Raw genomic sequence first — 27,154 nt, 5'->3', positions numbered from 1 at the left:
CACTGCTCTGAGTGACTCCATCTTGATTTGAACCTTTGTAAGTGTTCAAATTTTTTTAGATTTAGAATAGGTCTCACCTAGCCTTCTGGCTTCAGTACCACAATATAGTGTGGAATAATACCCCCTTTTCTTGTTGTAGGAGGGGTAATTTAATTATCACCTGCTGGGAATACAGCTCGTGAATTTTTTTCCATACTGCCTCCTTGTCGGAGGGAGACCTTGGTAAAGCAGACTTCAGGAGCCTGCGCAGGGGAAACGTCTCGACATTCCAAACTGTACCCCTGGGATACTACTTGTAGGATCCAGGGGTCCTGTACGGTCTCAGCGTCATGCTGAGAGCTTGTCCGAAAGCGGTGGAACGCTTCTGTTCCTGGGAATGGGCTGCCTGCTGCAGTCTTCTTCCCTTTCCTCTATCCCTGGGCAGATATGACTCTTATAGGGACGAAAGGACTGAAGCTGAAAAGACGGTGTCTTTTTCTGCAGAGATGTGACTTAGGGTAAAAACGGTGGATTTTCCAGCAGTTGCCGTGGCCACCAGGTCCGATGGACCGACCCCAAATAACTCCTCTTCCTTTAAACGGTAATACACCTTTGTGCCGTTTGGAATCTGCATCACCTGACCACTGTCGTGTCCATAAACATCTTCTGGCAGATATGGACATCGCACTTACTCTTGATGCCAGAGTGCAAATATCCCTCTGTGCATCTCGCATATATAGAAATACATCCTTTAAATGCTCTATAGTCAATAAAATACTGTCCCTGTCAAGGGTATCAATATTTTTAGTCAGGGAATCCGACCAAGCCACCCCAGCTCTGCACATCCAGGCTGAGGCGATCGCTGGTCGCAGTATAACACCAGTATGTGTGTATATACTTTTTATGATATTTTTCCAGCCTCCTGTCAGCTGGCTCCTTGAGGACGGCCCTATCTATAGACGGTACCGCCACTTGTTCTGATAAGCGTGTGAGCGCCTTATCCACCCTAAGGGGTGTTTCCCAACGCGCCCTAACTTCTGGCGGGAAAAGGTATACCGCCCATATTTTCTATCGGGGGGAACCCACGCATCATCACACACTTCATTTAATTTATCTGATTCAGGAAAAACTACGGTAGTTTTTTCACATCCCACATAATACCCTCTTTTGTGGTACTTGTAGTATCAGAAATATGTAACACCTCCTTCATTGCCCTTAACGTGTGGCCCTAATAAGGAATACGTTTGTTTATTCACCGTCGACACTGGATTCAGTGTCCCTGTCTGTGTCTGTGTCGACCGACTAAAGTAAACGGGCGTTTTAAAACCCCTGACGGTGTTTTTGAGACGTCTGGACCGGTACTAATTGTTTGTCGGCCGTCTCATGTCGTCAACCGACCTTGGCGCGTGTTGACATTATCACGTAATTCCCTAAATAAGCCATCCATTCCGGTGTCGACTCCCTAGAGAGTGACATCACCATTACAGGCAATTGCTCCGCCTCCTCACCAACATCGTCCTCATACATGTCGACACACACGTACCGACACACAGCACACACACAGGGAATGCTCTGATAGAGGACAGGACCTACTAGCCCTTTGGAGAGACAGAGGGAGAGTTTGCCAGCACACACCAAAAACGCTATAATTATATAGGGACAACCTTATATAAGTGTTTTCCCTTATAGCATCTTTTTTATATATTTCTAACGCCAAATTAGTGCCCCCCCTCTCTGTTTTAACCCTGTTTCTGTAGTGCAGTGCAGGGGAGAGCCTGGGAGCCTTCCCTCCAGCCTTTCTGTGAGGGAAAATGGCGCTGTGTGCTGAGGAGATAGGCCCCGCCCCTTTTTCGGCGGCCTCGTCTCCCGCTCTTAACGGATTCTGGCAGGGGTTAAATATCTCCATATAGCCCCCGGAGGCTATATGTGAGGTATTTTTAGCCAAAAAAGGTTTTCATTTGCCTCCCAGGGCGCCCCCCTCCCAGCGCCCTGCACCCTCAGTGACTGCCGTGTGAAGTGTGCTGAGAGGAAAATGGCGCACAGCTGCAGTGCTGTGCGCTACCTTAAGAAGACTGAGGAGTCTTCTGCCGCCGATTCTGGACCTCTTCTCGTTTCAGCATCTGCAAGGGGGCCGGCGGCGAGGCTCCGGTGACCATCCAGGCTGTACCTGTGATCGTCCCTCTGGAGCTAATGTCCAGTAGCCAAGAAGCCAATCCATCCTGCACGCAGGTGAGTTCACTTCTTCTCCCCTAAGTCCCTCGTTGCAGTGATCCTGTTGCCAGCAGGACTCACTGTAAAATAAAAAACCTAAGCTAAACTTTTCTAAGCAGCTCTTTAGGAGAGCCACCTAGATTGCACCCTTCTCGGCCGGGCACAAAAATCTAACTGAGGCTTGGAGGAGGGTCATAGGGGGAGGAGCCAGTGCACACCACCTGATCCTAAAGCTTTACTTTTTGTGCCCTGTCTCCTGCGGAGCCGCTATCCCCCCATGGTCCTTTCAGGAACCCCAGCATCCACTAGGACGATAGAGAAATACATGTATTTGCTCCACTTGCAGTGCAACATTGTTTGTTCCAGATACTATTACTTTTGTTTTTTTGCTTTACTTCCAAACCAGAATCAGGACCATGGTGAATAAAGATCTGCAGTTTCAGGTTTGCATTTGCAAAAAAAATAGGAACATTACATTACGTGTTGTACTGCCATATTTATTGCAACTTCATAAAGTAGCCTTACTGTTGTACACCATTTGGAACGTTGCTTTTCAGTATGTACTATCATTCTGTATAAAGCAAAAACAAAGATTTGGCCGTGAACATGTAAATGCTTGGCTGTAACTGGAATGTATAATATATGCAGGAAACAGCCTGTAGGACTTCATGCATTGAGGAAGAATAACACTTTCCTGGGTAATTTAAAACAGGAAAAAAATAAGATTTTAAACCTACCGGTAAATCTTTTTCTCGTAGTCCATAGAGGATGCTGGGACTCCGTAAGGACCATGGGGATAGACGGGCTCCGCAGGAGACATGGGCACTTTAAGAAAGACTTTGGATCTGGGTGTGCACTGGCTCCTCCCTCTATGCCCCTCCTCCAGACCTCAGTTAGAGAAACTGTGCCCAGAGGAGACGGACAGTACGAGGAAAGGATTTTAGTTAATCTAAGGGCAAGATTCATACCAGCCACACCAATCACACCGTATAACCTGTGATATACAATCTAGTTAACAGTATGAACAACAACATATCATCGGTTCATAACCGACGAAACTATAACATAACCCTTATGCAAGCAATAACTATATACAAGTCTTGCAGAAATAGTCCGCACTTGGGACGGGCGCCCAGCATCCTCTACGGACTACGAGAAAAAGATTTACCAGTAGGTTTAAAATCTTATTTTCTCTAACGTCCTAGAGGATGCTGGGACTCCGTAAGGACCATGGGGATTATACCAAAGCTCCCAAACGGGCGGGAGAGTGTGGATGACTCTGCAGCACCGATTGAGCAAACAGGAGGTCCTCCTCAGCCAGGGTATCAAACTTATAGAACTTTGCAAAGGTGTTTGACCCCGACCAAGTAGCAGCTCGGCACAGCTGTAGTGCCGAGACCCCTCGGGCAGCCGCCCAAGACGAGCCCACATTCCTAGTGGAATGGGCCTAAACCGATTTTGGTAACGGAAATCCTGCCGTAGAATAAGCCTGCTGAATCGTGTTACAGATCCAGAGAGCAATAGTCTGCTTTGAAGCAGGGCCGCCAACCTTGTTGGCTGCATATAAGACAAACAGTGCTTCTGTTTTTCTGATCCTAGCCGTTCTGGCCACGTAAATCTTCAAAGCCCTGACCACATCAAGGGACTCGGAATCCTCCAAGTCCCATGTAGCCACAGGCACGACAATAGGTTGGTTCATATGAAAGGATGAGACCACCTTAGGTAGGAATTGAGGACGGGTCCGCAATTCCGCTCTATCCATATGGAAAACCAGATAGGGGCTTTTATGTGATAAAGCCGCTTATTCCGAAACTCGCCTAGCCGAAGTCAAGGCTAACAACATGACCACCTTCCAAGTGAGATATTTCAACTCCACTGTTTTAAGTGGTTCAAACCAATGTGACTTAAGAAAACTTAACACCACGTTAAGGTCCCAAGGCACCACCGGAGGCACAAAAGGAGGCTGAATATGCAGTACTCCCTTCACAAAAGTCTGTACTTCAGGCAGAGAGGCCAATTCCTTTTGAAAGAAAATGGATAAGGCCGAAATCTGAACTTTAATGGAGTCTAATTTTAGGCTCAAATTCACTCCAGTTTGTAGGAAGTGAAGAAAACGGCCTAGATAGAATTCTTCCGTAGGAGCATTCCTGGCCTCACACCAAGAAACATATTTTCGCCATATTCGGTGATAATGTTTAGATGTCACGTCTTTCCTAGCCTTTATTAGCGTAGGAATGACCTTATCCGGAATACCTTTTTCCGCTAGGATCCGGCGTTCAACCGCCATGCCGTCAAACGCAGCCGCGGTAAGTCTTGGAACAGACAAGGACCCTGTTGTAACAGGTCCTGTCTTAGAGGAAGAGGCCACGGATCTTCTGTGAGCATTTCCTGCAGATCCGTATACCAGGTCCTTCGTGGCCAATCCGGAACAATGAGTATTGTTCTCACTCCTCTTTTCCTTATTATTCTCAACACCTTGGGTATGAGAGGAAGAGGAGGAAATACATAGACCGACTGGAACACCCACGGTGTCACTAGGGCGTCCACAGCTACCACCTGAGGATCTCTTGACCTGGCGCAATACCTTTGTAGCTTTTTGTTGAGACGGGACGCCATCATGTCTATTTGGGGCAATCCCCACCGACTTGCAATCTGTGCAAAGACTTCCTGATGAAGTCCCCACTTTCCTGGATGCAGGTCGTGTCGGCTGAGGAAGTCTGCTTCCCAGTTGTCCACTCCCGTAATGAACACTGCTGATAGTGCACTTACATGATTCTCCGCCCAGCGAAGAATTCTGGTGGCTTCCGCCATCGCCACTCTGCTCCTTGTGCCGCCTTGGTGGTTTACATGAGCTACTGCGGTGACGTTGTCCGACTGAATCAGCACCGATCGGTCGAGAAGTAAGGTCTCCGCTTGACGTAGGGCGTTTAATATGGCCCTCAGTTCCAGGATGTTGATGTGAAGACAAGTCTCTTGACTTGACCAAAGGCCTTGGAAATTTCTTCCCTGTGTGACTGCTCCCCAACCGCGGAGGCTCGCGTCCGTGGTCACCAGGGTCCAATCCTGAATGCCGAACCTGCGGCCCTCTAGAAGGTGAGCACTCTGCAGCCACCACAGGAGAGAAACCCTGGCCCTGGGGGACAGGGTGATCCGCTGATGCATGTGCAGATGTGACCCGGACCATTTGTCCAATAGGTCCCACTGGAAAGTCCTTGCATGGAACCTGCCGAAGGGAATGGCTTCGTATGTCGCCACCATTTTTCCCAGGACTTGAGTGCAATGATGCACTGACACTTGTTTCGGCTTCAACAGGTTCTTGACTAGAGTCATGAGTTCCTGCGCTTTTTCTTCCGTAAGAAAATCCCTTTTCTGGTCTGTGTCCAGAATCATGCCCAAGAAGGACAAGCGAGTCGTAGGATCCAGCTGCGACTTTGGAATATTGAGAATCCAGCCGTGTCGCTGTAACACCTTTAGTGAAAGGGATACGCTGTTCTGCAACTTCTCCCGTGATCTTGCTTTTATGAGGAGACCGTCCAAGTACGGGATACTTGTGACACCCTGCTTTCGCAGGAGCACCATCATTTCCGCCATTACCTTGGTGAAAATTCTCGAGGCCGTGGAAAGCCCAAACGGCAACGTCTGAAATTGCTAATGACAATCCTGTATCGCAAATCTCAGGTACGCCTGATGAGGAGGATATATGGGAACATGCAGGTATGCATCCTTTATGTCCAGCGATACCATAAAATCCCCCCCTTCCAGGCTGGCGATGACCGCTCTGAGTGATTCCATCTTGAACTTGAACCGTTTTAAGTAAAGGTTCAGGGATTTTAAATTCAAAATGGGTCTGACCGAACCGTCCGGTTTCGGGACCACAAACAGGGTTGAGTAGTACCCCTTCCCCCTCTGAAGCAGGGGAACCTAAGCCACCACTTGTTGAAGACACAATTTTTGAATCGCCTGTAACACTATCTCCCTTTCCAGGGGAGAAGTTGGTAGCGCCGATTTGAAAAACCGGCGAGGAGGCACCTCTTCGAATTCCAGCCTGTATCCCTGGGAAACCATTTCCATTGCCCAGGGATCCACCTGTGATTGAACCCAGATGTGGCTGAAAAGTCGAAGACGTGCCCCCACTGGAGCGGACTCCCTCAGGGGAGCCCCAGCGTCATGCGGTGGATTTTTCAGAGGCCGGGGAGGACTTCTGTTCCTGGGAACTAGCTGTGTTGTGCAGCTTTTTTCCTCTGCCCTTACCCCTGGCAAGAAAGGACGATCCACGTACTCTTTTGCTTTTATTTGAACGAAAGGACTGCATTTGATAATGAGGCGCTTTCTTAGATTGTTAGGGAACATGAGGCAAAAAATTCGATTTACCTGCCGTAGCTGTGGAGACGAGGTCTGAGAGGCCCTCTCCAAACAATTCCTCACCCTTGTACGGCAAAAACTCCATATGCCTCTTTGAGTCGGCATCCCCCGTCCACTGTCGGGTCCATAAGACTCGCCTAGCAGAAATGGACATAGCGTTTATTCTGGAACCCAGTAAACTAATGCACTACAAACCCAGGCCGACGCAATTGCCGGTCTGAGTAACGTACCAGAATGAGTGTAAATGGACTTCAAGGTAACCTCCTGCTTGTGGTCAGCAGGATCCTTGAGGGTAGTCGTATCTTGGGACGGGAGCGCTATCTTTTTTGATAAGCGTGTCAAAGCTTTGTCTACCCTAGGGGAGGATTCCCACCGTATTCTGTCCTGTGACTGGAAAGGATACGCTGTTAGAATCCTTTTGGGAATCTGCAGTTTTTTGTCTGGAGTTTCCCATGCTTTTTCGCATAATTCGTTCAGCTCATGTGAGGAGGGAAAGGTGACCTCAGGTTTCTTTCCCTTATACATGTGTACCCTCGTGTCAGGGACAAGGGGTTCCTCAGTAATATGCAAAACATCTTTAATTGCGATAATCATATATCGAATACATTTAGCCACCCTTGGCTGCAATTTTGCATCATCGTAGTCGACACTGGAGTCTGAAGCCGTGTCGGTATCTGTGTCAACTATTTGGGATAGTGGCCGCTTCTGAGACCCCGAAGGTCCCAGCGACATAGGGACAGACATGGGTTGACTTCCTGACTGTACCCTAGCTTCAGCTTTGTCTAATCTTTTGTGCAATAAATTTACATTAGCACTTAAAACATTCCACATATCCATCCAGTCAGGTGTCGGCGCAGACATGTCGACACACGCGTACCGACACACACCACACACACACACAGGGAAGCTCTTTTCTGAAGACAGGTTCCCCACCAGGCCCTTTGGAGAGACAGAGAGAGAGTATGCCAGCACACATCCCAGCGCTATATGACCCAGGAAAAAACACAATGTTTACCCAGTAGCGCTTATGTATAATGTATATGCGCCAATTATGTGCCCCCCCTCTACTTTAAAACCCTCTTTCACCGTGTGTCAAGCAGGGGAGAGTCCGGGGAGCTTCCTCTCAGCGGTGCTGTGGAGAAAAAATGGGGCTGGTGAGTGCTGAGGGATAAGCCCTGCCCCCTCGGCAGCGGGCTTCTGTCCCGCTCAAATTTACAAATAACATGGCGGGGGCTCTTTTTATACATGTACAGTGCCCAGCTGTACATGTATATATGTGTATTTGCCACCTGAGGTGTTTATTGCTGCCCAGGGCGCCCCCCTGCGCCCTGCACCCTTACAGTGACCCGAGTGTGTGAGGTGAATGGGAGCAATGGCGCACCGCTTCACTGCTGTGCGTTACCTCTTATGAAGATCATTTCTTCTGCCGCCTCTGAAGTCTTTTCCTCACATACTCACCCGGCTTCTTTCTTCCGGCTCTGCGAGGAGGACGGCGGCGCGGCTCTGGGACGGACGGCGAGGGTGAGACCTGCGTACCGATCCCTCTGGAGCTAATGGTGTCCAGTAGCCTAAGAAACAGAGCCCTGAAACTCAGAGAAGTGGGTCTGTTTCTCTCTCCTCAGTCCCTCGATGCAGGGAGTCTGTTGCCAGCAGGCTCCCTGAAAATAAAAAACCTAACTAAAATACTTTCTTTTACAGGAAACTCAGGAGAGCTCCCTGAAAGCACCCAGTCTCCACTGGGCACAGTATCCAACTGAGGTCTGGAGGAGGGGCATAGAGGGAGGAGTCAGTGCACACCCAGATCCAAAGTCTTTCTTAAAGTGCCCATGTCTCATGCGGAGCCCGTCTATCCCCATGGTCCTTACGGAGTCCCAGCATCCTCTAGGACGTTAGAGAAATATACAGTTGTCCGTATGCTACACCTTTGGATTTAGCAACATGACCTTACCTCAAACCTTGTGACCTCTCTTCGGACAGTAATAGAAATCCTCTCAAACTCCCTCTCGTACTGTGTGACTCTGGATTCCCACTAAAAGAAGAGAAAAGCTCAGTCACATGACAAATTATAAGAGGGACATCGAATTAGTCGTGGTACATTACCACAGGTAATGATATTGCCTATCCTATTAGTCCCGATAAGCTACAGCTTATCAGGGATTGTGTTACCTGCATCAGTATATAGGTGCACAGGTCATTGTCTACCCCGGCTGCTCCTGTGCTCCGGCTTGCTCGTCTGACATTTCTAAATCCGACCATATCCCCGAAGCGGGGGAAGATGAGTAGACATGGGTCCACAAGGCTGAGTGCCAGCTTCAGGGCACTCTACCCTCCATTACCCAACACTGACAGGTGGGGTCGCCATGGCTTATTAGGAATTTTGTCACACCTGCCTCAGGCAGGCGAAACAATTTTTTTTTTTTTTTTTTTACGGGAGATCTAATTGGATACCCCATGAAAAAAATTATCAGTGAAACACGAGAAAAACTTCTGGTTTGCGCTCCTGATCTTTCATCGCTCCTAATTGGATACCATCCTAAGTAACCTATTAAAATGCACTGCAACAGATTTCTGTATTACACAGCGAATGTAAAGTGCCTCAACTCCGATGGATGCAGTAAAGGGAGACCTGAGCAAACAGCAGTTTCAAATAAAGAAAAAACCCCAAAACTGGTAATTCCCAACTGGGGCGGATTGGCCATAGGAAGATTCCTGGTAGGCCGACGTGTCTGTGAGGCCTGTCTTGTGTGTTGTCATGTGGCCCCACCCCCTACATGACAGGCATCCCACCACACTCGGTACACTGCATTGAACCCATTCATTATGTTATTCCATCTCTGCTTCCAACTCTATCATCCAGTGATGCTTCCATGGCTACGCAGTATGTTATACCTATTGCGCTGCCCTTGTTGGGCAACTTTTATGCCCAGATTTATCAAGCCTTGGAGAGTGAAGAATTACACGGTGATAAAGTATCAACCAACCAGCTGCTAACTACCATGTTATAGGGTGTGTTTGAAAAATGACAGTTAGGAGCTGATTGGTTGGTACTTTATCACCTTGCAATTTATCACTCTCCAAGGCTTGATAAATCTGGGCGTTAGTTCCCAATCCACCCCTAGTCTGAAGCAAAAGACGCAGAGAAGGCCACATTTACGTACAATCAGGACCTATGAAGAGGGATCCCACCCCCTCAACAGACCTCACCCCTCATCCGACTGCACCCCTATCAGGACTGATTCCATAAATTTCCCGGGCTGGTTTTACATCCCAATCTGCCTCTGCTTCCAAATATTAGCAATGTAACTCACAAACATAAAAGGCAGGAGACTGACAAAGGGCTATGTCGGCATTCACACGGTCGACAAGAGATGGTTGATATTGAGGATGTTGATAACTGCAAAATGTTGACATTTCCAGGAGGCTCAGGGATAGGGTTGCCACTAAGGATAGGGATAGGATTAGAAGAAAACTACTGAAATGCTAACAAAGCTGACATAACATCCGTGTCAACATGCTAAATGTCTATGTTATCAATGTCGACATTGTGACCGTTGACCAGATATCTCACACCTGCCAAAGGCACCAAACAAGATCTACTTTACGCTTATTTACAAAAATCTTTGATCTCTCTTTCGCATAACTATACATGAATACTAAATAGTGCTTGATATACAATGCATGTGTGTATACACTAATTCAGTACTAATGCATTACATAATTTATTTATGCAACAACTAAACAGCTTATTAAGAATACAACCAATCAAATTTATTGTGTGAAGATCCGTAAAAACAACACACAACCAGGAGTTTACCTCTATACACACACCAGCCCCTAACTAAGGAGCTGAGCTCACCTCCATACACTCTCTTCCACACTGAAAAGCTCAACTCCATAAACCACTCTTACCCCACTGGCAGAGCCGGCGGAACCCGCTCAGCAAAGGGATGCAGTGCAGGGAGGCGCATGCCTGGAGAGGCGCTCTCACTGCTCTGCATTCCTTTGATGTGTGCAGTTGCTGCCGCTGCGCCTATCACGGTACGTGCATACCGGCTCTTCAAGTCCCCACTCCCACGCCGCTGATGTAATCTCCTCCCGTCCTGATGTAATCTCCTCCCACGCCGCTGATGTAATCTCCTCCTGCAGTGGCGCTAGCAGTGGGAGGTGTGTGGGCGGGACTGACGGACAAAGGACTGCTTCGGGAGCAGAGAGCTGCAGTGACTACTGTGCTTGACTGCAGTACTGCCAGGAGCCACTAGATGCCCCCATATCCATGGAGCCATCTCATCACCTACCAGGACTGAGGAACAATAGAGAGACTGCCCGGGAGGTTGTGTCTATCAGAGGAACTAAGTGAGTATTTTGTATGTTTGATTATCTATCTATCTATCTATCTATCTATCTATCTATCTATCTATCTATCTGGGTTTTTTCACTCTGTCTCTCTTTGTTGAAGGGGTCTCTGCCTGCTATAATGTGTAAAATGGGGACACCTGCCTGCTATAATGTGTAAAATGGGGACTCTTGCCTACCGTAATGTGTAAAATGGGGACACCTGTCTGCCGTAATGTGTAAAATGGGGACACCTGCCTGCCGTAATGTGTAAAATGGGGACACCTGCCTGCCGTAAGGCGTAATATGGGGACACGTGCCTGCCGTAATGTGTAAAATGGGGACACGTGCCTGCCGTAATGTGTAAAATGGGGACACGTGCCTGCCGTAATGTGTAAAATGGGGACACTTGCCTGCCGTAATGTGTAAAGTGGGGACTCTTGCCTGCCGTAATGTGTAAAGTGGGGACTCCTGCATGCCGTAATATGTAAAGTGGGGACTCTTGCCTGCCGTAATGTGTAAAATGGGGACTCTTGCCTGCCGTAATGTGTAAAATGGGGACTCTTGCCTGCCGTAATGTGTAAAATGGGGACTCTTACCTGCCGTAAAGTGTAAAATGACAGTCGGAGTACCGACAGCGGTGAATCGAGTTCCCTCTGTGCGCTATGCGCGGTGTAAATGTGAACAAGATTGTGCTACTGTATGGAGTAATTTGAATTGGTACTATTGTGTGACCACACGCCACCTGTTTTTTTGCGGCGTGAGACTTTATACTGCATTGTCTCTTTATTAAGTATGGGAGAGAGGGCGCAAATTTATAGTTTGCAGGAGGGCGCCGAACACCCTTGCACCGGCCCTGCCCACAGGGGAGTTCACCTCATTACACCACCCTTTTCTAAGATATATAACTCTATACATCACCCTTCCCCCATTGAGGAGCTCACCTCCACGCACCACCAATCCACCAATGAGGAGCTTACCTCCATACACCACCAATCCCCCACTGAGATCACCTTCATACACCACCAATGAGAAGCTCACAGTCATACACCACAAATCCCCCACTGAGGAGATCCCCTCCATACACCACCAATCCCCCAATCAGCTCACCTCCATACACCACTAATTCCCCAATCAGGAGCTCACCTCCATACACCGCAAATCCCCCAATGAGGAGCCCACCTCCATACACCACAAATCCCCCAATGAGGAGCTCACCTCCAAACACCACCAATCCCATAATAACAAGTACACCTTCATACACCACCAATCCTCTAATGAGGAGCTCAACTCCATACACCACCATTCCCCTACTGAGGAGCTCACCTCCATTCTCCACCAATCCCCCAACTAAGGAGGTCACCTACATACACCATCTTTCTCCAACTGATGAACTCACCTCAGAAATTTCCTCCTTTGCCTGTTGTAATTTATCTGGCTTGTTGGCCCACAACAGCCGTGCCTCATTCTCCCTTTTCTTCTGTAAGGTTGACTGTGCATCCTGCCAGCGCTGCCAAGTCTTCATACGTTGGTCAAATGCACCCTACAATGGGCAGATTTTATATGTAAAGCATATATTGTACTAAAAAAGAGCTTGCAAATAGTCAAGGTGGATAAAATATGCTCTGTACACTTGCTATATACCTGAAGGGCAGCAACAAGTGACTATCAAAAATGTGGAAAGAGCAAACACCATGCCATGTGTGGATAACTAAACTGTACTGAAAATTTAATTTCAACTTTCTCTGTACTATGGGACCCTCAAGATTACGCAGCGTGAATACAATGTAGAGGGGAAAAATGATATGGCATGTAAGTGCAAACCGAACATGATGTAGTCAGCTCTGCAGAACACTGCCCCACATATATCAGGTGTGCCCCAGAAATGGGGAAGTAGTCCAGAGGAGGGGCCTGCACCAAACTAACTATTAAAGTGCTGAACACTAGTGTTATATACCTGTAAAGTCAGTAAAGTGCACTCACCCTGACTGCAGACAGTAAGCGGATATAATCGGCCAGCAGCTCAGCTAGCAGGAAGAAGTCACTATTAGCCTGTTCCTGGTGGAGTTGCTCTATTTTCTCTTCTACCTCGGCTAGCTGGGACAGTGCTCGGGAAAGTGCTGTGTTATCCTCTGAGCTCCCCAGCATGGCCAGACTTTTGGCAAATAGGGCAGTATTTATAGCCAGTTCTGTATGCAGGAATAAACAGAATTGCACTAAAATATAGCCTTGTGGGCACAAAACAAAACAAAAATAAAAATACAAACTACACAACAGTCTGTGCTGTAGTCCTAATATAAAAATGAAGAAGTGCCTGATAAAGATACAAGAATTAGGGTCATAGTAACCCGCACGTTAAGCCCCGAGGGTGTAATTTTCCTTGCACCTTCAGGAGATATATATGTGCCTGGCTATGCACATGGCGTAACAGAGTGAGTATATTGAAAGGTGAGTTTATAGTTTATAATTTGTCCCTGATGAAAGCGTCATAATACAAAGACACGGAAATGTTGGAAATCAGTCGTTGGCTACTGTATTTGAAGCTATGATCTGAGTGCTGCCTCATAACCAAGTTTAAATATATATATATATATTTATATTAGTTTACGTAGAGAGATTACACGGCGTGTGTTCCATGGACAATACAATATATTTTTTGAATAGCAGTCGCCGTTCAGTTGATACAATGTTGCAATTTATAGAAATTGTCCATTTCAATTACAAGAATAATTACCTTTCCTGTGGTTCACTAGAGTCTCTACCACAGCGTGAAGTTTACGTAGATGCTGTTCCTCACATTCTACCTGTTGGAACTTGTCTTCAAACCACTAAACAAAATGAAATAGATAAAAGCGGATGTCTAAATCCAGCAATAAATACGTTAATACTTTTTTTTTTAATCATCTACTTTTATTGCAAGCTTCAGATAACACAAAAAAACAATAAATATAAAAAAGGAAAAATAAAAAGGCAAAAGAACATAATAGAAATTGGAGCATACATAGCAAAACCATACATTAATACCTTTTTTAGTTTGAAATACATCAAGTAGCTTATACAGAGTGATCAACAGAAGTAAAGTCAAGGAAGTAAGAAGAGTTATGGTAGACTTACCTTTGTTAACTCTCTTTCTTTGAGGTCCATAGGGTCCACAGGGGAGACAATGGGGTGTAGGTGGTGGTGATGGACCCGACACCAAACAATTAAGCTTTTAGGTATCCCAAGATGCTCCCCCCCCCCCCCCCCCCATATCCTCCATGCTCAGGCAGATCAGTTTGGTCAACAAGCCCAAGGCCAGAACAGGAGAGAAGGAAGACATGGCAAATACAAGAACACACACACTCACAGATCAAAGAAGGGAACCAGTGACCAAGAGAAGAAAACCCACAGAAGCCAGGTGCGTCAGGGTGGACCTCGAAGAAAGAGAATTAACTAAGGTAAGTCTATTATAACTCTCCTTTACTTCTTCTGGTTCCATAGGCTGCACAGGGGAGATAATGGGGATGTCTGAAAGCAGTTGTTCAAGGGAGGGGACACTCCTGAGCGGATAGAAGAATCAGACGACCAAAGGAAGCACCCTGGGAAGCAAATGTATCAAAGGCATAGAACCTGAGAAGGGTGTGGGCAGAAGACCACTGCGGCGTGCTGCCCACTAAGGACCCACAGAGTGAGTAGAATTAGCAGAGACAGTAGCAGGCACAGAAAGGCCAGCCTGCGCATATGCCTGTGAGATAGCCATGCGAATCCACCTGGCCAGAGTCTGTCTGTCAGCTGGCCAATCCCTCTTGTGGAATCCATAGAGGACATAGAGGGAATCCGATGTCCTGAGGGAACCGGTACAATCCATGTAGATCCGAAGAGCACAGACCAGATCAAAGCAGGACTCCCCTGCCGAGAGATCAGAGGAGAGGAAGGCTGGTACCATGATTTCTTCGTTAAGGTGGAATCTGGACACTACCTCAGGAAGGTAACCAGGCCAGGTACCAAGAACCGCCCTTTCCCAATGAAAAATCAGAAAGGCAGAGTGACAAGTGAGTGACCCCAATTCCAACACCCGCGGGGCAGATGCATTAGGCAGAAGGAATAGAGTCTTCGCTATCAGCCACTTGAGATCCAATGATTTCAAGGGTTCAAACGGAGGCTCTTGAAGTCTGTTGAGAACCACTGACAAATACCAAGGAGCCACGGGAGGAACAGAGGAAGGTTGAACATAGAGCACACCTTGGAGAAAAGTGTGAACATCAGGCAGTGGAGCAATCCTGCACTGGAACCAGACGGACAGAGCAGATATGTGCACTTTGAGAGAGGCCAGGCAAAGTCAGAGATTGAATCCAGCTTGAAGAAAGGCAAGGATCCGGCAAACCTTAAACACCAGAGGGTCGTAACGTTGGGCAGGGCACCATTAGAAGTATGCCATACCCGGTAATAGATATGGGCAGGGGCCGGATTTCACGCTCTGAGGGCCTAATTAAAAGTTGATCGCAAAAGCAAAATCATCCTCTAATGGGCAAAACAATGTGCACTGCAGGTGGGGAAGATATAACATGTGCAGAGAGATTTAGATTTTGGTGGGGGGTGTTCAATCTGAAGTCGAAATTGCAGTGTAAAAATAAAACAGCCAGTATTTACCCTGCACAGAAACAATATAACCCACCCAAATCTAAACCTCTATGCACGTTACATCTGCACCCCTCCCCTCCCGCAGTGCACATGCTTTTACCCATTAGAGGAAGCTTTTGCAATCAACCTGGAATTAGGCCCTGAGCATGGTCCGAACCACAGAGGTCTGTGCCAGGCTTTGTACAGAGGTAGAAAGCACATCAACCAGGAGGGAGGAGATGAGGCTGGGACAGGCATAGCCTAAAGCATCGTCATGAGAGGATGCACCTGCTGAGGAAAACCCGTAGGGGGTGTAATTGCAGGGGTTGGCAGGCAGCAGCCAGCTATCTGACACAGTAATTGTGAGAAAAAACCCAAGAGGGTTCTTGCCCAGGGGCTGGTGGTGCTGGATGGAGAGATGCATAACAAGCAGTGCACAAATCATCCTGCACAATGTCCTGAGGAGATAAACCAGCAGAACAGGACTTACATGAGACTAACAGAGATGCTTCAGCCTCTTTACGACCCCTGCCTTTGCCAGACATAGCTGCAAGAGAATCTCTGCACACAATATGGCAGAAGTGAGTGTGCAACAAAACAGTGCTGTGACTAACTTCAGCAACTCTGAGCAGTGAAGAATGTAGAAACCCCTAAACACCTGGCACTAGGGTGAAAGGGAAGAAACAGAAGAGATAGGTATGAGTCAACAGTGAGTATGTAACAATGGGGGTAATTCAGAGTTGATCGCAGCAGCAAATTTGTTAGCAGGTGGGCAAAACCATGTGCACTGCAGGGAAGGGGGCAGATATAACATGTGCAGAGAGTTAGATTTGGGTGGGGTGTGTTCAAACTGAAATCTAAATTGCAGTGTAAAAATAAAGCAGCCAGTATTTACCCTGCACAGAAACAAAATAACCCACCCAAATCTAACTCTCTCTCTGCACATGTTATATCTGCCCCATCTGCAGTGCACATGGTTTTGCCCAACTACTAACAAATTTGCTGCTGCGATCAACTCTGAATTACCCCCAAAGAATAGACAGCAGTGCTAGAACAAGTCACAGACAATGCAGAATGCAATTACAAATTACACTGCAATGGCCACTAAATCAACTACACTGCAGCAGCAGCTGGTAGGATATTAGCAATGTGAAATCTGGCTCCTTGGAGATGTATACAGGGAGACTGGACCCAGGGTTCTCAGAGACGTGTAGCTGTGCTGAAGATGGCTGCCCTGGGTCTCTGAGGGGGAGAAGGATAGAAGAGGAGCAGTTCAGCGACGGAAAGACTGAATTGAATGGCTCCCTGAGCTGGGGGGAGGGGCCACAGGTAGAATGCTGGCGTTAATCATCTGGTACTCTGGCCACATTAAGGATTGCCTGTGCCAGTGAAAGGCCCTGGTGGTCTAGTGGAGTCATAGCGCACCAGTGTCCACACAAGCTCCTCCGGTCCGTCTCCCGGGACCGGAGGATGGACTGCTATGAAGATGCTTGGTGCCTCATGGTGCCGCCTTGCTGTCCTGGGGTCCCAGAGTGAGCAGCTTTAGCCTCTGCTCCCCTTGCCCCGCTGGAAGTAACTGTCCTGAGGCCGGAGTTTCTGTGCCCGCTGGGGGTGATGGAGCAGCAACAGTATGGGGTAGTTTGTTTTTTGGTAACAAATACATAGTTCTTAAAGCTCCCACAAAAGCATCTTTGCCATTTAATCAAGCGAAATTGCAAATTAAAGAACACGAATCAGTGTGTAGCTCACTTTCCTCATTCAAGTAAAGCGCTGCGGAATATGTGTGAGCTATATAAACAACTGGTAGTAATAATAATAAGTAAACTTTCTTTTCAAAGTCTTTTGCACAAAATAGTCACCCATGTCACGTCCTTATTTGTGGCAGATCTCTTTCCATATTTTATACACGTGGAACGCATTCCATTATCTTTTACCAACAACCACTGAAATGTTTTAAACCAGTCACTGTTTACTCCTGATATGCGATCGATGTTTAGAGAAACATTTATTCATGAGCAACAGACTGACTGATATGGACCAGCCTTGTCTGCAATGTCCCTCTTGGTAATCTCTGGCTCTGTTGTTGTGCTCGTACGTTCATTTTTCCTAAAGAAAATGAATATTGTTTTCCAATGTAATTCTTACTAAGTATGGGTAACAGCTGGCTGAACACGGATATCTTTTTAACAGTGGCCCAGATACTACCGCACTTGGTTTTTGGACAGAGATAGTCAGCCCCACTTGATGGTTGGACACAGATGGCAGCACAGCCCACATTCTGCCCCATTTGTTGGCTGGACTTCTATTCAGCCCAGATACTGCCCCACTTTCTGGCTACACAGTAGACCCAGTGACAAGCAATACACGGCCGCTGTAACATAGAGTGGATGCATGCAGTCAACTCTCTTCCCTGTTACCGCCAGCAACGGCTCTCTTCCTTTTATACTAGCGACAGATATGCGCTGCCTCCAGTCTGATGCCGCCCAACACTGTGACGTGGCCAATAAGTCGCGCTGCGCTGACACTTCCATATAAAATGTCAGTGCAGTGCGACTTTCGGCTTATCACAGTGCTGGGCAGCAGGGGAATTTTGCAGTACAGACCACCTGACAAATATAGCTTGGGGAGAACACGATAGTCACAAATATAAGAAAGCTACTCACTATTTATTACACAAACTAATGTAAAGAGTAGGACACAATCTTATAAATAAAAATATGAGTTATAATAAGATTAGTCGCAATCACTTTACATGATTTTCTTACATTTTTTTTCAGTTACTATACTATTTTTATTTTATCTTCATTTTTGATTCCCTGATACACGCTGAAATCTTTTCAATGTAAATTAAATAACTTATGCACTCATTTATCAGTGATAAATTTCACTGTGAGTGATAAATTGCATCAGCCAATCAGCTCATAACTGCCATGTTACAGTCTATTTGAAAAATGACAGTTAGGAGCTGATTGGCTGGTGCAATTTATCACTCATTGTGAAATTTATCACTCATTGATAAATAAGCCCATTATTTTGTAACTGTAAATTTCAGTAGTTCATTCTCTACTGTGCACTACTAAACGGAGAGCTACTTTTTTTCTGTATATAAACGGGAGGCAGTCAATTTTCCGCCTGTCGGGATCCCCGCGGTCAGGATACAGACGGCGGAATCCCGACATCAGCTGAAATACTGGCGGTCGGAGTCCCGACTGTCGGCTGGTTACCCCTCTTGGGTGGTGGTCCACGCCACCACCCGAAGGAGAGTGGAACCCTGTGGCGACCTAATGTCGCCACCGGGCCAGAGACGTGGCGAGCGCAGCGAGCCCGTGAGGGAACATGTTGCGCTCGCCGCCGGGATCCCAGTTGTCGGACTGCCGGCGTCGGCCTCCTGACCGCCGGGATCTCATACTGATCCCATATAAACATCCTCAGTGTACTATGGGGTTAATTCCAAGTTGATCGCAGCAGGAATTTTGTTAGCAGTTGGGCAAAACCATGTGCACTGCAGGGGAGGCAGATTTAACATGTGCAGAGAGAGTTAGATTTGGGTGTGGTGTGTTCAATCTGCAATCTAATTTGCAGTGTAAAAATAAAGCAGCCAGTATTTACCATGCACAGAAATAAAATAACCCACCCAAATCTAACTCTTTCTGCACATGTTATATCTGCCTCCCCTGCAGTGCACATGGTTTTGCCCAACTGCTAACAAAATTCCTGCTCCGATCAACTTGGAATTACCCCCTTTGTATGGGCCATATCACAACTACGTGCTATATTGTATAATGCACAGGTTCTCAAACTCGGTCCTCAGGACCCCAAACAGTCAACGTTTTTCCAGGTAACCCAGCAGGTACACAGGTGTACTCATTACTCACTGACACAAATTAAAAGATCCACAGGTGGACCTAATTAGTTCACTTGTGATTCGGTGAAGAGACCTGCAAAACATGCACTGTGTGGGGGGTCCTGAGGACAGAGTTTGAGAACCTGTGGTATAATGTGACATGCACATACTCCATAAAGTCATTATGCTTTTGACACATCTAAATTCTATTGGGGGAATTCAATTAGCAGTGGTAATTTACAGCAGGTTAATTGGTGCCATAGGGCTATTCAATTCGTCCCCACAGGCTGCACTTTTCAGGGATTACTTTTCGGGTCTGCGTAGACCCCCCAAAAACCCCCAATAAATAACCTGTTCCCAGGATAAGTTCCCAGACATATGTGATAACAGGTTAACTTACTGGGCGAGAAAAAGGGCTCTAATCGAATAGCCGCGGGAGTTAAAGCCGGAGGCCATCACCTTTTATTACACCCTGTAAATTACTAGGTCTACCTGAACTCCCCCTATATTATCTTTCATGAAATAGGATAAACTTCAGTGCAAACAGAATTATGTTTTGAAAAGCTAAGAAGAATGTAATAATAAGAATTTACTTACCGATAATTCTATTTCTCGTAGTCCGTAGTGGATGCTGGGGACTCCGTAAGGACCATGGGGAATAGCGGCTCCGCAGGAGACTGGGCACAAAAGTAAAGCTTTAGAACTACCTGGTGTGCACTGGCTCCTCCCCCTATGACCCTCCTCCAAGCCTCAGTTAGGATACTGTGCCCGGACGAGCGTACACAATAAGGAAGGATTTTGAATCCCGGGTAAGACTCATACCAGCCACACCAATCACACCATATAACTTGTGATCTAAACCCAGTTAACAGCATGATAACAGAGGAGCCTCTAGAAAAGATGGCTCACTACAGCAATAACCCGATTTTTTGGTAACAATAACTATGCACCAGTATTGCAGACAATCCGCACTTGGGATGGGCGCCCAGCATCCACTACGGACTACGAGAAATAGAATTATCGGTAAGTAAATTCTTATTTTCTCTAACGTCCTAAGTGGATGCTGGGGACTCCGTAAGGACCATGGGGATTATACCAAAGCTCCCAAACGGGCGGGAGAGTGCGGATGACTCTGCAGCACCAATTGAGAGAACTCCAGGTCCTCCTCAGCCAGGGTATCAAATTTGTAGAATTTTACAAACGTATTTGCTCCTGACCAAGTAGCTGCTCGGCAAAGTTGTAAAGCCGAGACCCCTCGGGCAGCCGCCCAAGATGAGCCCACCTTCCTTGTGGAATGGGCTTTTACAGATTTTGGCTGTGGCAGGCCTGCCACAGAATGTGCAAGCTGAATTGTACTACAAATCCAACGAGCAATAGTCTGCTTAGAAGCAGGAGCACCCAGCTTGTTGGGTGCATACAGAATAAACAACGAGTCAGATTTTCTGACTCCAGCCGTCCTGGAAACCAATATTTCCAGGGCTCTGACAACGTCTAGCAACTTGGAGTCCTCCAAGTCCCTAGTAGCCGCAGGCACCACAATAGGTTGATTCAGGTGAAACGCTGAAAACCACCTTAGGGAGAAACTGAGGACAAGTCCTCAATTCCGCCCTGTCCGAATGGAAAATCAGATGAGGGCTTTTACAGGATAAAGCCGCCAATTCTGACACGCACCTGGCCCAGGCCAGGGCCAACAGCATGACCACTTTCCATGTGAGATATTTTAACTCCACATATTTAAGTGGTTCAAACCAATGTGACTTTTGGAACCCAAAAACTACATTTAGATCCCAAGGTGCCACTGGAGGCACAAAAGGAGGCTGTATATACAGTACCCCTTTCACAAACGTCTGAACTTCAGGGACTGAAGCTAGTTCTTTTTGGAAGAAAATTGACAGGGCCGAAATTTGAACCTTAATGGACCCCCATTTCAGGCCCATAGACACTCCTGTTTGCAGGAAATGTAGGAATCGACCTAGTTGAAAATTCCTCCGTCGGGGCCTTACTGGCCTCGCACCACGCAACATATTTTCGCCAAATGCGGTGATAATGTTTTGCGGTTATATCTTTCCTGGCTTTGATCAGGATAGGGATGACTTCATCCGGAATGCCTTTTTCCTTCAGGATCCGGCGTTCAACCGCCCTGCCGTTAAACGCAGTCGCGGTAAGTCTTGGAACAGACAGGGTCCTTGCTGGAGCAGGTCCCTTCTTAGAGGTAGAGGCCACGGATCCTCCGTGAGCATCTCTTGAAGTTCCGGTTACCAAGTCCTTCTTGGCCAATCCGGAGCCACGAATATAGTGCTTACTCCTCTCCATCTTATAATTCTCAGTACCTTGGTTATGAGAGGCAGAGGAGGGAACACATACACTGACTGGTACACCCACTGTGTTACCAGAGCGTCTACAGCTATTGCCTGAGGGTCCCTTGACCTGGCGCAATACTTGTCGAGTTTTATAAACATGTGGAAGACTTCTGGGTGAAGTCCCCACTCTCCCGGGTGGAGGTCGTGTCTGCTGAGGAAGTCTGCTTCCCAGTTGTCCACTCCCGGAATGAATACTGTTGACAGTGCTATCACATGATTTTCCGCCCAGCGAAGAATCCTTGCAGCTTCTGCCATTGCCCTTCTGCTTCTTGTGTCACCCTGTCTGTTTACGTGGGTGACTGCCGTGATGTTGTCCGACTGGATCAACTCCGGGTGACCTTGAAGCAGAGGTCTTGCTGAGCTTAGAGCATTGTAAATGGCCCTTAGCTTATGGATATTTATGTGAAGTGATGTCTCCAGGCTTGACCATAAGCTCTGGAAATTCCTTCCCTGTGTGACTGCTCCCCAGCCTCGCAGGCTGGCATCCGTGGTCACCAGGACCCAGTCCTGAATGTGCGGCCCTCTAGAAGATGAGCACTCTGCAACCACCACAGGAGAGACACCCTTGTGCTTGGTGACAGGGTTATCTGCTGATGCATCTGAAGATGCGACCCAGACCATTTGTCCAGCAGGTCCCACTGGAAAGTTTTTGCGTGGAATCTGCCGCATGGGATTGCTTCATAGGAAGCCACCATTTTTTCCAGAACCATCTCATTGATGTACTGAGACTTGGCTCGGTTATAGGAGGTTCCCGACTAGCTCGGATAACTCCCTGACTTTCTCCTCCGGGAGAAACACCTTTTTCTGAACTGTGTCCAGGATCATCCCTAAGAACAGAAGACGAGTCGTCGGAATCAGCTGCGATTTTGGAATATTGAGAATCCAATCGTGCTGCCGCAACACTACCTGAGATAGTGCTACACCGACCTCCAACTGTTCCCTGGATCTTACCCTCATCAGGGAATCGTCCAAGTAAGGGATAACTAAAATTCCCTTCCTTCGAAGGAGTATCATCATTTCGGCCATTACCTTGGTAAAGACCCGGGGTGCCGTGGACCATCCATACGGCAGCGTCTGAAACTGATAGTGACAGTTCTGTACCATAAACCTGAGGTACCCTTGGTGAGAAGGGTAAATTGGGACATGAAGGTAAGCATCCCGGATGTACCGAGACATCATGTAGTCCTCTTCTTCCAGGTTCGCAATCACTGCTCTGAGTGACTCAATCTTGAATTTGAACCTCTGTATGTAAGTGTTCAAAGATTTTAGATTTAGAATCGGTCTCACCGAGCCGTCCGGCTTCGGTACCACAACAGTGTGGAATAATACCCCTTTCCCTGTTGCAGGAGGGGTACCTTGATTATCACCTGCTGGGAATACAGCTTGTGAATGGCTTCCAAAACTGTCTCCCTGTCAGAAGGAGACATCGGTAAAGCCGACTTTAGGAAACGGCGAGGGGGAGACGTCTCGAATTCCAATTTGTACCCCTGAGATATCACCTGAAGGATCCAGGGGTCTACTTGCGAGTGAGCCCACTGAAATTCATTGAGACGGGCCCCCACCGTGCCTGATTCTGCTTGTAAAGCCCCAGCGTCATACTGAGGGCTTGGCAGAGGCGGGAGAGGGTTTCTGTTCCTGGGAACTGGCTGATTTCTGCAGCCTTTTTCCTCTCCCTCTGTCACGGGGCAGAAATGAGGAACCTTTTGCCCGCTTGCCCACGAAAAGACTGCGCCTGATAATACGGCGTCTTCCCATGTTGAGAGGCGACCTGGGGTACAAACGTGGATTTCCCAGCTGTTGCCGTGGCCACCAGGTCTGAAAGACCGACCCCAAATAACTCATCCCCTTAATAAGGCAATACTTCCAAATGCCGTTTGGAATCCGCATCACCTGACCACTGTCGTGTCCATAACCCTCTACTGGTAGAAATGGACAACGCACTTAGACTTGATGCCAGTCGGCAAATATTCCGCTGTGCATCACGCATATATAGAAATGCATCTTTTAAATGCTCTATAGGCAATAATATACTGTCCCTATCTAGGGTATCAATATTTTCAGTCAGGGAATCCGACCACGCCAACCCAGCACTGCACATCCAGGCTGAGGCGATTGCTGGTCGCAGTATAACACCAGTATGTGTGTAAATACCTTTTAGGATGCCCTCCTGCTTTCTATCAGCAGGATCCTTAAGGGCGGCCATCTCAGGAGAGGGTAGAGCCCTTGTTCTTACAAGCGTGTGAGCGCTTTATCCACCCTAGGGGGTGTTTCCCAACGCACCCTAACCTCTGGCGGGAAAGGATATAATGCCAATAACATTTTAGAAATTATCAGTTGTTATCGGGGGAAAACCACGCATCATCACACACCTCATTTAATTTCTCAGATTCAGGAAAACTACAGGTAGTTTTTCCTCACCGAACATAATACCCCTTTTTGGTGGTACTCGTATTATCAGAAATGTGTAAAACATTTTTCATTGCCTCAATCATGTAACGTGTGGCCCTACTGGAAATCACATTTGTCTCTTCACCGTCGACACTGGAGTCAGTATCCGTGTCGGCGTCTATATCTGCCATCTGAGGTAACGGGCGCTTTAGAGCCCCTGACGGCCTATGAGACGTCTGGACAGGCACAAGCTGAGTAGCCGGCTGTCTCATGTCAACCACTGTCTTTTATACAGAGCTGACACTGTTACGTAATTCCTTCCAACAGTTCATCCACTCAGGTGTCGACCCCCTAGGGGGTGACATCACTATTACAGGCAATCTGCTCCGTCTCCACATCATTTTTCTCCTCATACATGTCGACACAAACGTACCGACATACAGCACACACACAGGGAATGCTCTGATAGAGGACAGGACCCCACTAGCCCTTTGGGGAGACAGAGGGAGAGTTTGCCAGCACACATCAAAGCGCTATATATATACAGGGATAACCTTATATAAGTGTTTTTTCCCCTTATAGCTGCTGTATCTTTAATACTGCGCGTAATTAGTGCCCCCCTTCTCTTTTTTAACCCTTTCTGTAGTGTAGTGACTGCAGGGGAGAGCCAGGGAGCTTCCCTCCAACGGAGCTGTGAGGGAAAATGGCGCCAGTGTGCTGAGGAGATAGGCTCCGCCCCCTTATCGGCGGCCTTATCTCCCGTTTTTCTATGTATTCTGGCAGGGGTTAAATTCATCCATATAGCCCAGGAGCTAATGTCCAGTAGCCTAAGAAGCCCAATCCACTCTGCACGCAGGTGAGTTCGCTTCTTCTCCCCTTAGTCCCTCGATGCAGTGAGCCTGTTGCCAGCAGGTCTCACTGAAAATAAAAAACCTAAAACTAAACTTTTCACCAAGCAGCTCAGGAGAGCCACCTAGTGTGCACCCTTCTCGTTCGGGCACAAAAATCTAACTGAGGCTTGGAGGAGGGTCATAGGGGGAGGAGCCAGTGCACACCAGGTAGTTCTAAAGCTTTACTTTTGTGCCCAGTCTCCTGCGGAGCCGCTATTCCCCATGGTCCTTACGGAGTCCCCAGCATCCACTTAGGACGTTAGAGAAAAGAAGCTCATTAAATAATGCATAATTATGTTCTGGAGCATAACATGGAACCAGGTGAACAATACTAGTGTCAGGTTTTTAGCTTGTCAGACAGCAGAGAAGAGAGACACCTCCTTTCAGTACTTACAATGTCAGACTCATTCATCTTGATAGTCATTTTGTTAACAGCGTCAGTGGCTCTATTAAACATCTTGAGGAGACCAGCTCCACTCAGGGTTTGGGTGCTAACAGCACGTGGAAGCTAAGCAGGAGAAAGAAGAAAATGACAGACACCTGCTGCATATCATCTTAGGAATGTACTGGAAACTAAATATACACACATAGATTTACATATATATCTGAACGAAGCTGAATAAATCTGAATTAATGTTCAATGTCTCAATCAGGAACTATAAAAAAAAAAACCACACAACTGAAAAACTATGGGGTCAATTCAGTTACCTGCAAACTATTTGCAGCCATGTGTAAATGTGGCTATTTATGACTTCTAAAGGGGGGTACTCACGGAGCGATATTCTAAGCAATCTGACTAGATTGCTTAGAATATCAGCCTGATCGCTCCGTGAGTACCCCTTACAGCGATAGCGATGCGCAGCCCCGCGCATCGCTATTGCTGCTGCTAGATTGGCCTGCATGCAGGCCAATCTAGCGGGTCGCTCACTTCACCCGCTGGGTGAAGTGAGCGGCCCCCCGTCTCCCCCCGCACGCTCAGCACAGATCGCGCTGTGCTAAGCGGCGGGAGAGATGTGTGCCGAGCGGTTCGCTCAGCACACATCTCTCATGCATCGGCCCGTGGGTACTGGGCTTAACTTGCAGATCTTTGTTCATAGCCCCATAAAGCTGCGTACCAAAATCCATGAGTATGGGGTAAGATCGGGCCAAGAGAGGCGAGTTGCGAGGCCGGTGGTGGGATATCCATGCTGATACAACAGTAACTCACTCACCTTGCATCTAATTGAATTGACCCCTATAACTATGTACAATAAGGATTACCTCTTCCTTCTCCAGAAACTCCCGGACATCTGGGTCTTGTAAAAGGGTAGGGTGACTGACAATTCTTTGGAGGTACCTGTAATTAGAAGCTCCATGAAGAGGTCCATGTGCCACCTAGTACAGTCTGAATATTATTAACTAAAGTGAAAACACTTCATTTACAAATACAGAGTGCAGCAAACTGAGCAGGATGGGACATGTATATATGCCCCTAAATATTTGGCAGTACAGATAACATTTGTTGCTCTCAAAATAATTCTCAGCATTACTATATTATCAGTAATCCCATGGACAGTCCCAGCTTCAAGAAGGAGCAGTCAAAACAGAGTGGAGACAGGCACTAATAGAGCTTTCAGCATATTGGGAAGCACCATTTCTACAGTAAGACCAATGGCCCTTTATTCCTATCTCCCAATGAGATATCAGGCAGATATATGTTCCCTCCATAAACCCTGAGAAGCAGGCACAGCAGGTCTGGGAGCTCCTAGGATTTGAAGGTGTTGGGGAAATTCCTTAATTGCTGCATGCAACCCCATTAGGGCCTAGACAGCTGGGCATGGCTTTAATTAAAAGCCCTGCCCTAGGCATACACACATCTCCAAATACTGCCGCACACAGACACCACCAAATTGGCAAGCCTTAAAAAGTGTACACATAGTGGTTGGGCTTTTCACCATAAAAATGTTGGTTTCTCATAGCAAGAGCATGATGGTACCTCTGTCATATGTTACACAAGTCCCTTGTATTATATTGCAACTGACCTCTCCAAAGATGCTCGCCTTCTTTCCAGAAATTCAGCTGATGATGAATCCTCTTTCCCCACCTTCACTTTGGTCATACCTGAGAAACACACCATACATCACACACTGCAGCGTCTTCCTGAATTCCTAACAATAACACCAGTCTGTGAATGATTATTTCTGAGGAGT

At 47.2% G+C, this 27,154-nt stretch overlaps 1 protein-coding gene across 1 annotated transcript in view; it reads right to left on the bottom strand.

The window, feature by feature from the left end:
* Positions 1 to 27,154, bottom strand: part of SNX1 (sorting nexin 1) — a 144,591-nt gene that overhangs the window by 31,273 nt on the left and 86,164 nt on the right. The window contains exons 7-13 of the mRNA XM_063926341.1: positions 26,987 to 27,065; positions 26,226 to 26,301; positions 25,360 to 25,473; positions 13,619 to 13,712; positions 12,868 to 13,073; positions 12,284 to 12,427; positions 8,501 to 8,581 (exon numbers count right to left, since the gene is read on the bottom strand). Coding sequence (XP_063782411.1) covers positions 8,501 to 8,581; positions 12,284 to 12,427; positions 12,868 to 13,073; positions 13,619 to 13,712; positions 25,360 to 25,473; positions 26,226 to 26,301; positions 26,987 to 27,065 — 794 coding nt within the window. The remainder of the gene's footprint in view (positions 1 to 8,500; positions 8,582 to 12,283; positions 12,428 to 12,867; positions 13,074 to 13,618; positions 13,713 to 25,359; positions 25,474 to 26,225; positions 26,302 to 26,986; positions 27,066 to 27,154) is intronic.

The sequence above is a fragment of the Pseudophryne corroboree genome, chromosome 6 (genome assembly GCF_028390025.1).
Source record: "Pseudophryne corroboree isolate aPseCor3 chromosome 6, aPseCor3.hap2, whole genome shotgun sequence".
NCBI classification, from domain to species: domain Eukaryota; kingdom Metazoa; phylum Chordata; class Amphibia; order Anura; family Myobatrachidae; genus Pseudophryne; species Pseudophryne corroboree.
The sequence above is the reverse complement of the archived record's forward strand: the minus strand, read 5'-3'. Positions and strand labels throughout refer to the sequence as shown.